This window comes from Desmodus rotundus, chromosome 6, assembly GCF_022682495.2.
Source record: "Desmodus rotundus isolate HL8 chromosome 6, HLdesRot8A.1, whole genome shotgun sequence".
In the NCBI taxonomy this organism is placed as follows: domain Eukaryota; kingdom Metazoa; phylum Chordata; class Mammalia; order Chiroptera; family Phyllostomidae; genus Desmodus; species Desmodus rotundus.
Window position 1 is genome coordinate 111100776 of NC_071392.1, and position 16799 is coordinate 111117574.

Sequence of the window (16799 nt, forward strand, 5' to 3'; positions counted from 1 at the left end):
CCAGGGAGAGAGCTGTTTCCAGAAACTAAACCTGCCAGAATCTTGATCTTGTATTTCTAGCCTCCAGAATTGGGAGAAGATACTGTATTTTGCCGGGTATAATGTGCTCCATTGTATAATGCACACCCATTTTTTTTTAATAGTATAAAGTTTTTATATTTAGAATTAGCCAGCTGGACTCAGTTTAGGTGATCCCAATTTTGTTGGCAACATCCAAAGCGTCATAGTCTGGAGCCAGTCGAACATACGCCTTCTCCTCCCCATCAGGCCTGATCAGGGTGTTGACCTTGGCCACATCAATGTCATACAGCTTCTTCACAGCCTGTTTGATCTGGTGCTTGTTGGCCTTGACAGCCACAATGAACACAAGTGTATCGTTGTCTTCTGCCTTCTTCATGGCTGACTCAGTAGTCAGGGGGAACTTGATGATGGCACAGTGGTCAAGCTTGTTTCTCCTAGGGGCGCTCTTCTGAGAATATTTAGGCTGCCTTCCAAGCTGCAGTGTCTTAGGCCTCCTGAAGATGGGTGATGTGTGGATCTTCTTTTTTTGTGGCTGTGGACGCCTTTTAGCACTGCTTTCTTTGCCTTCAAAGCCTTTGCCTTGGCTTCGGCTTTGGGAGGAGCAGGGGCTTCCTTCTTCGCTTTGGGTGCCATCTTCGTGAAACGTGCACACCCATTTTTTTGGCCCAAACTTTCAGGAAAAAAATCTTTCATTTTGATTTTTAAATTCAGTTATTTATTTATATTTAGAAACAAACTGATCATTATATTCCAGGGTATTTTGCATACGGATATCATTTTTGCTTTCTAGAGTTACACTTTTAACACATAAGCCATAAATATAAGAATTAAAAGCATTTATGAAATACAGAATTAGTGCTACCCATGTGTAATGCACCCCCTTATTTTTCCCTCAAAAATTTGGGCAAAAAAGTGCACATTATACACAGCAAAATACGGTAAATTTCTATCATTTAAGTTACTCAGGCAGCCCAAGCAGCCTAAGAAATCAAGTAATTAATGCCTCACTTCCTAACATCTGTTAGCTCCTCTTTGATATGCCTGTGCTGTTCCTACCCACTTCCCACGCTCCCTCTCTCTCCCTGAGAAGTACTGCTACCCAGTCACCATGCGTGAGAGTCCCCCTGCTCCAGCAAAGCTGTACAGAAATAGATTGGCAAGAGGCCCTCTTCGGATGGTGGCCTTCCCAAACAGAATTCCCCCCCATTCGTCCCCCTGCCTCGAAGTATCAGTGCTTCTATCTTTGCCCAGCAACTGGGTGCTTTTGCACACATTGTAAAAGGTATAATGATGGTAATGCCTCTCATTCAGTATTTCATTTGATCCTGCCAATAGCTTGGTGATGTAGGACACAAATCAATTTATTCCCGTATTGCTGGTGAGGAAACTAAGGCTCAGAGAGGTGAAGTGGCTTACTCAGATTGAGTACCTGAGAATGCCTGCTGAGAGTCATGACAGTATTAATGTTTTGGGCTAGATCATTATTTATTGTGGGAGACTGTCCTGTGCATTGGAGGGTGTTGAGCAGTATCCTTGGCCTCAACCCAGCGGATGTCACTAGCACCTCCCCAAGTGTGACAGTCAGAAATGTCTCCAGACACCCGACTGCCTCCCAAGGGGCCACACTCTCCGCAGTAGAGAACCACTGTTGCTAGGGGGTAAGCCTTCAGGCCTGAATAGGAATAGGTAGATGTCCTGAGGATTTTTGTTTGGGGGGCGTTTTTCGACTGTCCTGCTATTATTTATTAAGCACCTTTTATGTGCCAGGTGTTTTACATGCCTTCTCCCTTTCAATCATCAGAGTATCCCATTGAAGTGGATGGTGTTACTCCTCACTTAGCAGATGAAAGTCGGAATGAAAGGCTGGCTTGGCCAGTCAGTAAGTGGCAGAGCCAGGATTAAAATTTATGTCTTCCCAACTCCAAAACCTGAGGCCTTTCCACTGTGTTCATCTGTAGATGTTTTGGCATCACCTCTGCGGCTTGCCCTGTCTCTTTAAGAGGAAGCCTAAAGATGTGTGTTACTTCACTTCATCCTTCTCCCCATTCTCCTCATAGATAGACTCTTAGCCGAAGACGTCGCGGTCCTCTTCCAGGTTTCAGGGAGCTGAAGGAAGTCGAGACTCAATCTAGTATGGAGAAGTTTGTCCTGAGATGACTATAAGGAAGCATTCTCAAAATAGCTTTAAGTGAGGCTTATGTTAACTTTTCTCTTGTCATTTGTTGGTACTTTTCCCATTTAATTTTAGTACACATCTGTGATTTTATCTACGGCTCAGAATTGTGAAGAAGTGGATAATTTTGTCATGTTTTAGCTCCACTGATGAAAAGATGCACCCACTAACACTCTTTGTTCTGGGGGGCAGAAATTGCCTAGGTATATGAGGTGACTTTTTAAAAAATAGCATTTAATCATTTTCAGAGCATTTTCACAATATTATTTTAAAATCTTAACCTCTTTTGAAATAAGGAGTTGAAGGTATTTTTAACTCCATTTCATAGACAAGGCTCAGAGAGGTTGGTTTTGTGACTTGTCCGATGTTAGTGTCTGGTAAGGTGGTGAAGCCAGGACTAGATCCAACATCTGCTGACGTCAACTTGGATCAAGGGTTTAGAGCTCTTCCTACCATCTGCTGCCTTGTGTAGCTGGTAGTTCCCACCTTCTCGCCCAAAAAAACCTTATAGCCAGCAAAAGAGCTGACTGGTTTGTGCTTCATTTCCGTGCCCTCCTCTACCTACTGTCTGTTAAGATATGACTGAGTCTGGTAAAAGTCAAAGGCCACGCTTGAGAAAATAAGTAGGGGGCCATAATTGGCCTCTGCAGAATTGAGAAAATACCAAGAAGGGGAATAAATATTTAGTAGAGAGAAGAGAAGCAAATTATTTACTTTGTTTTGGTTGTTACAGTAGGAAGTGAGGTAGACTCTATTACAGTTTGTTTTCCTTTCTACTTGTGACTAAAAATGTGAGGAGAGGAGAGTAGGAGGGAGAACCCAGGGATGAGTTTTTTATAACCTTCCGATAGCAGAGATAGGCAAAAGGTTAGTGCAACGTTTTCTTTAAAAAAAAGGAAATGAAACCCTGGCTGGTGTGGCTCAGTGGATTGAGTGCCAGCCTGTGAAACGAAGGGTTGCCAGTTCAATTCCCAGTCAGGGCACATGCCTGGGTTGCAAGCCAGGTCCCCAATTGGGGTCACGTGAGTGGCAACCACGCATTGATGTTTTTGTCCCTCTCTTTCCCCCCCTTCTCCTCTCTAAAAATAAATAAATAAAATCTTTTAAAAAATTAAAAACAGATTTATTGACATTTTCATTAAAGAGTATTTAAGAAGTAGTACATCTAGTGTTCATTAGAGGTATGGGTGTCCCTTAATGTGGACTCTAAGAGATGATTATCACGTAAGTTGTCAGAAATTCCCTAGATAGGACTGGAGTGGGAAATCAGTTCCCAAAGAAGTAATGATGCCACTATGACAGACAGACAGTTTTCGATCTGCTACAGGGGCAGCAGGAGTTGGCGGGAAGAGCCCATGCCTTAGCCACAATTTAGCAGGGTACCCACAGAGTTTTTATGTGTCACTGACCAAGATAGTCTGATAGTCTGTTAGGGTAATGGTTATTTTAGAACAGAAATTATACTTTTCTGCCCTGGCTGGTGTGGCTCAGTGGATTGAGAGCCAGCCTGTGAACTAAAAGGTCGCAGGTTTGATTCACAGTCAGGGCACATGCCTGGGTTATGGGCCAGGTCCCCAGTTGGGGGGCGTGCGAGAGGCAACTGTACCTCTCACACACACCTCCATGTTTCTCTACTTCTCTTCCTCTCTTCCCCTCTCTCTAAAAATAAACTAAAAATCTTTAAGAAATTATACTTTTTCGAGACTTCCAGCCAAGATGGAGGCGTAGGTAGATACACTGTGCCTCCTCACACAACAAAAAGAAGGACAACAACAATTTAAAAATAAAAACAATCATAACTGACAGAAAATCAAACTGTATGGAAGTCCGACAACCAAGGAGATAAAGAAGAAACATTCATCCAGACTGGTAGGAGGGGCAGAGACAGGCAGCCGGGTGGAGAGGACTCGCGGCAAGGTGGTGGCAGATTGTGGAGCGGGGTGGGCAAAGCTGCATCTGGCCAGCGAGGCAGCAGCTGGTGGACCAGGTAACGGACCCTGCAACCCAGGGTTCCAGCCCGTGGAAATAAAGCCTCAAACCACTGATTGAAAACACCTGTGAGGGTTGAGGCGGCAGCAGGAGAAACTCCCAGCCTCACAGGAGAGTTCGTTGGAGAGACCCACAGGCTCCTAGAACATACACAAACCCACCTACTCAGGAAGCAGCACCAGAAGGGCCCAATTTGATTGTGGGTAGTGGGGGAAGTGACTGAAAACCGGCAGAGAGTGGAGCAAGTGCCATTGCTCCCTCTTGGATCCCTCCCCCACGTACAGCATCGCAGTGCAGTGACCAGTGTTATCCTGCCCTGGTGATCACCTAAGGCTCCGCCCCTTTACATAATAGGCGCGCCAAGACAGAAAAAAATGGACCAAATGAAAGAACAGATCAAAGCTCCAGAAAAAATACAACTAATCAACAAAGAGATAGCCAACCTATCAGATGCACAGTTCAAAACACTGGTAATCAGGAAGCTCACAGAATTGGTTGAATTTGGTCGCAAATTAGATAAAAAAATGAAGGCTATGCTAAGAGAAACAAAGGAAAATGTATAGGGAACCAATAGTGATGTGACGGAAACTGGAACTCAAATCAATGGTGTGGACCAGAAGGAAGACAGAAACATCCAACCAGAAAAGAATGAAGAAACAAGAATTCGGAAAAATGAGGAGAGGCTTAGGAACCTCCAGTTTAAACGTTCCAACATCTGAATTATAGAGGTACCAGAAGGAGAAGAGGAAGAGCAAAAACTTGAAAACTTATTTGAACAAATAATGAAGGAGAACTTCCCTAATCTGGCAAAGGAAATAGACTTCCAGGAAGTCCAGGAAGCTCGAAGAGTCCCAAAGAAGCTGGACCCAAGGAGGAACACACCAAGGCACATCATACTTGCATTACCCAAGATTAAAGATAAGGAGAGAATCTTAGAAGCAGCAAGAGAAGAGGACACAGTTACCTACAGAGGAGTTCCCATAAGACTTATCAGCTGATTTCTCAAAAGAAACCTTACAAGAAGGGGCAAGAAGGCAAGAAGGGGCTGGAAAGAAGTATTCCAAGTCATGAAAGTCAAGGAAGGACCTACATCCAAGATTGCTCTATCCAGCAAAGCTTTCATTTAGAATGGAAGGGCAGATAAAGTGCTTCTCAGATAAGGTCAAGTTCAAGGAGTTCATCATCACCAAGCCCTTATTATATGAAATGTTAAAGGGATTTATCTAAGAAAAAGAAGATAAAAAATATGAACAGTAAAAATGACAGCAAACTCACAGTTATTAACAACCACACCTAAAACAAAAACAAAAGCAAACTAAGCAAACACCTAGAACAGGAACAGAACCACAGAAATGGGGATCACATGGAGGAATATCAGCAGGGGAGTGGGAGGGGAAGGAGGGAAGGTATAGAGAATAAGTAGCATAAATGGTAGGTAGAAAATAGACAGGGGGAGGGTAAGAATAGTATAGAAATGTAGAAGCCAAAGAACTTATAAGTATGACCCATGGACATGAACTATAGCGGGGGGGGAATGTGGGAGGGAGGGTGTGTGCAGAACAGAGTAGAGTGAAGGGGGGGAAATGGGACAACTGTAATAGCATAATCAATAAAATATATTTAAAAAATAAATTATACTTTTTCATGAGTCTGCAGATCATTATTGAAGTATCTGACCTCTTTATAAGTTTCTTTATGAAGTGTGAGTTTTTTAATTAGTATTTTTTGAAGGTGTAATATAGATAGTTAAAATATCTGTACACAGACACACATGTACATACATACATATGTATATACATACATACATATACACACACACATATGTATAACTTTCATTTTTGTCTCTGGATTATTAGCTTGAACAGATTTCTGTTTAAAAGTAAACAGAAATTACTGTTGATTGATGATCAGCAGTGAACAGTTCACTGATGATTGTAAAACATTGATTTATTAATTTATGTTAAGTGATTATAATACTCTTATTACTAAAGAAAAATAGTATTTTCTAGGCTCATCTTACTCTTCTGCTTGTACAATTCCTCATCTTTCCACTTTTTGTTGGTAAGGATTATTGCCTTTTTTAAAAAAAAATAGAAATGCTGTATTTTATTCTCTTAACAGCTTTTTAAAAGTTAGCTTGTTTACTAAGTGCCAGAACTGAGAATATAATGGTGAATCAAACGCAAGCCTGCCCCCCACTTCAAGTTCACAGAACATTTATTTACCCAATAGATTTACCCGCAATCTCTTCTTCTCAGTAGTTCTGTGATCTTATATATCTTGTCTTCCTTTCCATTATTTCTGTCGCCTTCTGTCTTGTGAAACCATACCTGCCTCTTGACTAGATCTCATGTTGGTAAACTACATTTTTCTTCTCCCTAGCAATTACTTGTTTTTTTAAATTTTACTCCCTTCCTCCTTTTTTTCATACTTCTTTTCATTCATTGACCTATTCTTAGTTGTGTTTTGCTTTCTCCAGGCTTGTATTTGAGAGATTACTTGTTTTTAATTTACCTTCAGGAGCTGCTGCATTTAGCTTCTATACTTGGCATGAGGCTCCACCAGGAAACACTCCTCTTAGCTGGCTTCTACCTTGACTGCAGCTTTCAGTAGTATTTATCTTTTTCTTTAACTTAATCCTTTTTGCCTTTGCCCCAATTACTCTATTACTTAAATTTTTTTCTTGACACCCTTTCTGCTACTTAAATCTGCTTAGTGCAACAATCTCTCTGAACATGGAATTAATGGTATCTTCAAAATGGACAGAAGGAAGAAAGAAAACACACAGAACTTGAAACTTCTAAATGTCTTGTTACAGTAGCATCGTGTACCTCAAGTATGAGAGACACTTAAGTTCCCATGGAAGGGCCCCAAGGAAGTCTTTCTCCTTCCAGAATGCACCCAATGAGTAGCAGTAAATTTTTAATAAGTTCAAGGAATATGACTTCAGGAGACCACAGATTGAGTGGAGCCCAGCTAATGACCTCCATTCAGAGACTCTGATTGCTAAATACTATCAGACAAACCTTGTCATTCTCCAGGATGATCACTCACGAAGCCTGAAGCCATTCTCCATGAGGTTCTGGCATCTCTTTGGGGGGCGGTGGGGGAGAAGACAAGAAAACAGGTGTTAGGTAGTATCTCTTCAGTTATTGGTACCTTTTCTTCTGGGCTTCTAGCTGTGTACATTGGATTAAGAACACATAGTTGTTTTTTGCTGGGTATTCAACAAAGAAAAGCTCACTTTGGTTTCCAGCAAGAATCATCTCTCCATTTTTGGCATTTCCCTTTGTGCTCATCTCAAAGGCTGCAAGGCTTCACAGAATGCTTCGTGATGTGATCACATGATTGTGAGGAAGGGGAATTCATGCAGACAGTGACGGCTGCTTCCCGAATAGCTCATCAGAATTTGTGTCTGTTTTCCATGCCCAACAGTGATTTTCTCTAATCTTTCTAAATGATCTCGAAAGGAACCTCTGGGAACCCTGTAAAATCAAAGCCCTCATATGGTCTCTCTCTTTTTTAGAGAGAGATGAAGGGAAGTAGAGAGGGAGAGAAACATCAGTGTGTAGTTGTCTCTCATGCACCCCCTGCTAAGGACCTGGCCTGCAACCCAGGCATGTGCCCTGACTGGGAATCGAACTGGCAACCCTTCAGTTCACAGGCTGGGACTCAATCCACTGAGCCACACCAGCTAGGATGTCTGTCTTTTTTTTTTTAAAGCCTCACCTGAGGATATATTTATCGATTTTAGAGAGAGAAACATCAGTTGGTTGCCTCCCATATGCACCCTGACCGAGGATCGAACCTGTAACCTTTTGGTGAATGGGACTATGGGACAATATTCCGACCAGTTAAGCCACCTGGCCAGGGTCCTACTGTAGTCTGCTTGACATCATTATAAATTATTTCCGCCCCCCCAATTAAATCTTTAAATATTAGATTATAAAATACTAAGTTACAGATACTGTATTTTTGTACCATGCAAAATCCTCTTTTTCCAGTTTTCTAATTACAAAAGGGGAAGTACATTCTCATTGTAGAAAAGTATAAAGAAATTATAGTCACCTATAATCTCTATTCAGAAATAGCTACTGCTGTTAAAGGTTTTGATATTTTTCTTCTAGTTTTTTAGTAACATATTTTAATGCTTTTGTAGTGAAACTGTAAAGACTGTTTTGTATCCTTTATTTTCATTTAATGACCATATCCTATCTTAAATTGGAATGCAATAAGAGTTTTTGGTTATTTTTGACCTAAAGTCTTAACAAAAGTCTTTCAACATTTAATTTTTTATATTGGCTAATTTGTTTTATATATATATCAAACACCTAATATATACCAGGCCCTGTTCATTGTTTGGAGTGCAAGTTAAGTCAGGAACCAGGGGCTCACCATCTGATTATTCATATCCTATTCACACCATCTACCCTAGTCCATGAGAGTGCTAAACACACATCCCGACACACCAAGGGTGAGGGTTCCATCTCCAGTTGCATGTGCAAGAAGCAACCAATAAAGCGTAAATAAGTGAAACAAATAGATCGCCCCTCTTCTCCTCTCCCTTTAAAAATCAGTAAATGAAAATTAAAAAGAAAAGAAATTAAACACAGTGGTTTCTCTGAAGGAGATTTCAGGCAATTATGGGGCTAGCGGGAGCCATGGAACACTGTAGTCCTTTTTACCGATGGCTGCATTCCTTTAAAATGTGCTGCACAGTCCCATCTACGTGGTATCTTTGCGTCTTTCCATGCTCCAGCGGCATCAGACTTTATTTTGTGAATTTGTTTTCATGCCAGGAATGATACCTCAGACTAGCTGCCTCTGCCCCTCTCTACTGTTTTCATTGTCATCAGCAGTCTCTCTGTGATTGGCAATCTGTTGTGATTTTACTGCCACCAATAGAGAAATAAGGTCTGCTCATCCATAACATTATTCCTTCAAAAACTCTGTCTCTGTATCAGCTGTCCAGTAGAAGTCTTTGCAGTAATGGAAGTGTATCTGCCCTGCCCAGTAATACACTCACCACTAGCCGTGTGTGTATGCTGAGCACTTGAAATGTAGCTAATGTGGTTGAGAAACTGAATTTAACTTTTTAATTTTAATTTCCACGTGTGACTAGTGACTATCATACTGGATAGTGCCACTGTAGACATCCCAGCTGGTCTGCTGACTGGGTCCTCTCAGGTGGAGGACAGTTTCTTTCTTTGGGCGTTCTCATACCACAGCTCTGTTTGCCCCGCCAGCAGAGTAGGTGGGGGTACAAAACTCTAAGAGGATCGACTTGAAGGTGGGTGGGACTACTTAGTTGCCTTGTGATCAGAAATCTGAATCTCTGGGGGGACAGTGTTTGGGAAAGTGCTTGTTAGCAGCGCCACACCTTCTGGAAACCATTGTAAGCAGAAGAGATATTTTATGATGACATAGTTTCTAAACAAACAAAGGTTTTTTTCAGGGGAGGGGCTTTATGAAAAATCAAATCAGAAGCTTTTTTTCCTTCCCAAACACAATACTCATTACCCTTTTTATATTCTCATGCCATATTCTTTCACTCTAGCATCTAAAATGCTTCAAAAATGTCTTGAGTCATTCCCATTGATTTTTTTAAAATCAGACATTACTATGATATAAATCTCTTTTTAGAAGCACGGTGAATTCTCCTTGGTGTTTTGACTACATTCTGCTTCAGCAGTTTCCTGGGGTGCAACAGATAAGCCAGTGTAGTAGGAACCCTGTTTTGTTTTTCCTTCCCTCCTTCAGTGACACTGCTTTTCTTGTTAAATTTCAAGTCTTCCATTTCCGATCCATTTGTATCTTTGTTTTCTGCTTAACCCTTTCCTCAATTCCTGGTTCTGGACACTCTGGCTTCCGCCCTCCCTTGCTCCTTTCAGGGTTTTCTCTCCCACTCCTTTCCTCCCAGGTACTTCTTTGTAGGTTGTAAGTTTGCTGTCAGACTCTGATCCACGTCTTACCCTCTTCCTGCCAGTTGTCACTGCTCTCCTTAGGTAGGGAGGCAAGAAGTGATAAGCTTTCCTGGAAAAGGTGGCTGCTTTCCTTTATCTTCATAGCAAGCCCACTAAAGTGTAACCTTACCTCTAAAAACTCACCTTTTACTGACACATGTTAATGAACCCTGCCTCTGAAGCTTTTTGATGAGAAGAACCATTTTAGTTTTATGGCAGCCAGGAGGCTGCACGTGCAGTGCTTTCACTGTGAGTTGAACTTGCTACACATTTGGGGAAGCCACGTGGGGAAACTGACTGTGTTTTCTGCCTTCTGTTGACAGAATGGTACACGAAACTTCCAGGACTTTGACTGTCAGGTAAGCTCTGTACCAGCCCCGAGGAGGGCTGTGTACAGGTTCTCCGCAGTGCTTCCCTCCCTGGGCTAGTGGTCTTGTAGGGGTGGATCTCTCTTCGCAGCAGCCACTGCTCCTTCGTGTTCTTTTGGTTATTGAATCAAAATCTGTTAAATAATTTGCTATTATATTAAAAATATGTCTGCCAGGCACCTGTTTTATGGTTGTGGGTTACTGGGTTGAGCTGTCTGTTAATGTGATTAAGATCTCTTTTCTTCAAGAGACAAATGTTATTAATACAAAATGCAGATTTCTCTTGGCTTTATGTTTAAAATGCAAAATTCAAACTGACTCATTAGTATTTTCTTAAATGATACTGTTCTCTTTCTGGTCTGCTTTTTTTTTTTTTTTGCCCATGGCTGTACTGCCAATTTAAAAATTAATAAAATGAAACAGCATCTTTTCATCTATCTGCTTCATTGACTGGCCCTGAAAGAAACGGGAGGAAGGAATGAGTACATGGAAATGGGAACCTACAAGCTCCTGCAGCCCGACTCTGCTGTTTTCGGGGTGATGTCAGAGCAGTGGCTGGCAGAAGCTGCATGAAGTAGAGTCACAGGTTACTAAGCAGGAGAGGAAGGTGTTGGGAAACCAATTTCCTTGCTTTCAGGATTCCACCAACCTGTATACCCACAGACAAACAGTTATTTTCAGATACGCATTTTTCGTTAAATACAGTGGAATATATAGCATTAGCATCAAAAGGAAGAACTAATATTTATAGCATAGGCAAACCAGTTATATCATAATTTATTGGGTAACTATTATAGATACTAAATATATGTCATCTCCAGCCCATAGAACACATCACAAGGTGGTTTTTATTATCCCCGTTTTACAGATGAGGAAAGTGAGAATGAGGTTTCTTAGGTTACCATTGGGTGAAGTTGGGGTTGAAAACCCCATTCTTCCTGAGTCCATTGCCTGTTCTTTCCCACCTGGAAATGTCCAAAACTGATATGTTATAAGGAGTTGAAGTGTACTTGAAGATAAGGTTCCTTGGCAGGACAGATGGGACTCGCTCAATAAGGGTCCGACTCATAGTGTTGTTACAGATTACTGAATCCCAGTGCCAAACACCTCTTGGTGTGACTATTTGGGACTTTTATGTATGCAATAAAATCACCTTAGTACTGGTAGGGGATCATTTGCTATATTCCTTCACTCAGAAACAAGGAGTCATATTATTTTTTTTATAAATGGTGGCAGTCAAGTTTAGGTTTAGTTCTGTTTAATTTGATCTAATTTCAGTTGTGGTTGAACCTGCTGAACTTGATTGCTGTTAATATAATTTACCTAGAAGGAGATCATTCGAGAGAAGGTGGCAGTAAAATGCAAAGTGAAGAAGTCCAGGAATAATGTTTATACTCCTACCAAAAAGTGCGGAAGAATTTATTTTCATCAGATTGAGCACCCTCTCCCCAAGAGAGATAATTGGAGTATAAAAAAATCACAGGCTCATTGCAAAATAGATAAAAAAAATACCAAAAGGAAAATAAATAAAATTCATTTATTTTTTCCACCAGTGTCAATATTTTGGTATATAGCCTTTAAGATTCTTCCGTGCATAAATATACTTAGATATAAATGAAATTGAGTTTTAGAGATATAATTATGAATCACTTTTTAATATTAAGGCTTAAAAAATACTTGGGCAAAAATCTTGATATTGTGGGTAAAACTTTAGTAACATGTTCTGGCCTCATGAAATATAACTTAATTCATTCCTGATACAAATAGAATGATGGCAAGTATGTGTCACTGGTTTTTAATGTAGTGCTTATTTGTGTTTTAGAAAAGATAAACCATAGGCTCTTCTTTTTCTTCCTTCCAGTGCTCATGAATGCTCTTCTACCACCATTCTCATCTGTCTCTCTGCTAAAGGCTTATGTGATGTTCTGGAGGCGGGTGGCAGCTGGGTCAGGACTCTAGCAGCAGGCCGATGGGAGGCCTAGGGGTGAGGAACTGTGATGTGAGGAGTGTAGAGTCGCCCAACTTGCCAGCAGGCTGCTGAGAAACCACTGGGCATTCTTAGGAGACAGGCAGGACAAGTCTAAAACCAGCATCGTCACCAAATGGAAAGGAATTCAGCCTTGACATTGGTGTCGCTCATTAGCACAACCGTGGGCTTCTTTCTGATCTGTTTTGCCTCAGAAAAATCTTACAGGAATCTTTGAGGATATCCCAGGCAGTTATTTTGGCATTATCAGTTAGGCTCACAGCTTCAGTCTGAACTGTCTTTCCCTCTCTGTTTTCCTTACTAATCAGCTACATGGTTTGGGTTTTGTTTTTTTTTTTTCAATAATTGACTGTAATTAAAAGTATACTGTTTCTCTTGGTTCTTTGTTTGTACCAAGTGATTTCATTGCTATATAGGTCCTCTGAGGCGAACAGCAGTGATGTTTGGGTATAAGTAGTGAGGGAAGGGGTGGTTGGAGGTGACATGCTTAGAACTGATGAGAAAGGAGAAACCAACCTACTGCCAGTTGAAACAATGAATCAGCAGGCTTATTGTCCATTTATCTACTTCGTTGCTACTTAATTCTCTTCTTGTGAGACTGTTTAAAAGCTTGAAATTAGAACTGAAACAGATACTATAGCTTCTCTATGTCTATGATATAATGCTTTTTAAAAAAATAACACTTGTGTATTGCCGCGGTCCAGCCGCAGCAGGGTCCAGGGGTTCCTGAAAGGTGGGTAAGGTGTCGGCGATGGGAGACAGATGAGATCACGCCTCAGAGGACAGTGAACTCTGTTCCGTTTATTTGCAAGTACAAGCAGGTTTTTATATTTTCATTTTAGGCACTGATTAAGATTTGCGGTTAGGTGAAGCAGAAAAATTTACTCAGATATCAGACAATTAAAAATAGCTATATGTACAGAGTTTGGATGTCTTATTGTTTATTAAAGTTCTCAGAATTTGTCATGGGGTATAAGGATATGCTAGATTGAGTAGAGGTTATAGGAAATTTATTATAAGGCCTTTGTGATGTCTAACTTAGTTATCTATCTTTTCTGTCTAAAATGTTTTTCTATGTACTATGGACTCTGACTCCCTGGTAATTGTTTCTCCGCGCTTAATTTGTAATAGCTAACCAGCTTCTCTTAGTTCTTTGCCTGTGTAATTCTAATTGCTATATTTTTCTATTCAAGGTAAAGGAGGGGCTGTTTTCCACCAACTTTTAGACATTCAGGGGCTATTTCATTAGAGGGGGTAATTTCTTACTCAGGTTTATAAACACATTGTTTAAACAATTTGGGCATCATTCAGTAGTCTGGGGAGAACTAGTTGTCCCTTCAGAAGTTCCCTCACAGCTTCAGTCTGAACTGTCTTTCCCTCTCTGTTTGAAAGAGGTTCGAGCCTCTTTCTCCTCGTGGCCTGTTCTCATGGGAATCAAGGTTCAAAGTAAGACCATGAATAATATCAACAAGGAAGTTACTAAAAGCAATCCCAGGAAAATTACCGCCCCCTTTTGTATGCCACGTTCTCCTCCAGAAAGATGGATTCCTTGAATTCCCTCTTTCCATGTCTGGACCTTGTCAGACAACATGGTTGGAAGAGGACGTGGCAGTGTATAATCAGAAAAAAATTAGAAAATTCAGAAAGGTATAATAAAGATTACCTAGAGATAACTATCTATTATATTTCTTTCCAGTTTTTTAAACTTTATTTTTATTGTCGACACTTTTACAAATGTTCCCATTTTCCTCTTGTTGGCTCACCCCCACCCAGCCCTCTTTCCAGTTGTTACTTTTATCAAGAGTAGAGTACATGTTCATAGTTGAATATTTGGAAAACACGGAGAATTAGAATTAGAAATTATAGCTGGAGAAAAACTCATCATTGTATAACCCAGGGACAAACATGTTAATATGTTTAGTATTAAGATATGTAGGTCTGTAATATTTATTAAAATACTTTCAGAATTTATTTGGTTGGTCACACGGGATATACAACTTTGTATCCCCTCTCTGACTTAATATTAGAACACAGTCTCATTTCCTTGTCATTTTAAAACTCATAAAAATTTCTACCTGTTGTTTTATCATATTGCTATACCATGGCTTACGAGTTTCATTATTTTTGGAAATTAGATTGCTTATACGTTCAATTCATTGAACATTTTTGTGCGTAAATTTTATCCACACTTTGGGTTATTTCCTTAGATTGATTCTTGGAATGAACATATTTAAGGCTCTTGGCATATCTTGTCCAATTGCCTTCCACTTCCACCGGAGGGGTACTCAATAAATATTAATGGAGAGTGAAAAGCTGTCTGCCAGAATATATCATTCTCATAGAAGAGGCTGATAATGTAGTGAACCCATAAGAATGGAGTTCTTGCTGCTAGGATAATCCAGGCACAGCCAAGGGTTGAGTAAATTTATGCTAGCTATTTAAATGCAGCAGCTCTTTAGAGGGTTATTTATAGAACCCAACTGTGAAGAACAGTTTTTAGTACCATAATTTGAATGTATGTGTGTGACCAGCCTCTTCTGAAGGGGATTAAACAGCTTTAAACTTTTCCCAGTCACATGGTGAATGGATATTGTTACAGAAATGAGAATTAAGTGAAGTAAATATCCTGATAGAAAAGAGGTATTTGGAGAGAGTTGGGATGCAGCCACCTACTGCACTCTGAGGTAGAGATCTTGATTAGTTCCACGCTCCTTCCCTGGCCTCGAAGGGTAAGAATGTGGTCCCAGTCTACCTTTTGGCCACCATTTTCCTTGGTATATCCCACCCCTCCCTAAGAAAACTGGAATTATTACTGATTTACCCCTACTTCTGCTTTGTGGTATTCCTTTTTTGATGACCTTTGTTCATAGTTCCTCCCCTTGAGATCCTTCCCCCCACCCCCACCATTTGCTGGTTTTGGGGGAGTGAAGTTGATTGTTTAAAGTTGTAAGTGTTACCAGAAAGGGGCCAGCCAGTAGTATGAGGGTTCTTGACTTCGTACAGGAAATGTTTGCAACATGAGTCCAAGTGATTTTTGAAAGTGCATTTATGAAAGCTGGGGACAGTGAAACAAGAAAGGGCTTCGGGTATCAGAAGCAACAGGAGAACCTAAGCGGGGCTGCCTTGGCTCTCTGGAAATGTTATAGGAAAGGAATGAGCCTTGGCAGGGCTGCTTTAGCTCTCTAGGAAGTCAGAAAAAGGGGGACAGTCAGGAGTTAGCCCTGGAGGAGCTGCTGCTCCCCATTGCTCCCTGGTTGCAAATCTCATGGGGTCCCTTAGAGTTTAGGAGGTGCGTGCCTGTGGGGGCAGTAAAAGGGGAAGGGAACTGTGGGGTGTGCTTCTGGGAGGGAGAGTGCTGGGGCCTTCAGTTTGAGGGGTTTAAAGGATGGGGGTTTAGGGGAGGATCTGAGTAGAACATTCATCAGCTTTATGTTGATGTATCAAAAGAGATTTATTTCCTTAACTTCATCTGTCCTTGGGTATGGTTGGCAAATGGTACTAATTGGATTTCTGCTGTCTCTCTGAATAGGGAGATTTAAGCCATTTACCCTCTGGTTGGGGAAAAGTGTAGACGATTTACTTAAACCATTTACTTTAAGTGTTCTTCATTTAGGGAAGATGGGATTTAATAGATGGCTGCAAACTGCTTGTTTAACTATCTTAAGTTTCCCTATTCCATTTGTCCTTTGTCACTAAGGATATAGGTGACTTTATTCTCCTTTGTGGGGAAAAAAGAATCTTATAGAAAAAGCTAGGTTTGTGGTTTTTTTTTTTTAATCACCACCCCTAGTCTCAGTTCCCTTTTCTCCTGTCACTGAGGGTTTATTTCTCTGACAAGCCCTGTCCCATCAGGGATGGATGCCGTCAGCTATCCCAAACTCACATTCTTCCAACTTAGCAACCTTGCTGGGAAGAAAAGATCTTTACGTGTAATTCTAGGGAAAAGGTCAGGTAAGAAGTCCTGGCTTAGCGTGGGCCAGGTGATTTATGTGTGGGTCACATGCCCATACCTGGACCCCTTCCTACCTAGACTTCCCTAGAGAGTCCATGTTCTGTGGTGTTCTGGGCTGTTGTGTGGGGGTTAAATAGTCCTTCACTTTTTTCTTCTCATCGTTATCTAAAGCTATATGAAAAAGATAATTGGAGTTGGCTTTGAAGGAAAAGATAGATTTTATGTTGACACATTGCAAAAGAAGCTTTTGGATGAAGACATGATTTATGAGAAGGCTGAGAGTTATGGGTAGCTGAAAAGTAAAATTAGATGTCTGACAGACTGTTGAATTAGACTGGACGATGTG

At 40.8% G+C, this 16799-nt stretch overlaps 1 protein-coding gene and 1 pseudogene across 3 annotated transcripts in view; one reads left to right on the forward strand and one right to left on the reverse strand.

Moving 5' to 3' along the window:
- The window catches only part of NDRG3 (NDRG family member 3), a 76055-nt gene that overhangs the window by 22845 nt on the left and 36411 nt on the right, over nucleotides 1–16799 (forward strand). For all 3 annotated transcript variants that reach the window (XM_024559474.4, XM_053926374.2, XM_053926375.2), the window contains exon 3: nucleotides 10470–10505. In XM_024559474.4, coding sequence (XP_024415242.1) covers nucleotides 10470–10505 — 36 coding nt within the window. The remainder of the gene's footprint in view (nucleotides 1–10469; nucleotides 10506–16799) is intronic.
- On the reverse strand, nucleotides 79–741 carry LOC112303909 (large ribosomal subunit protein uL23 pseudogene; annotated as a pseudogene).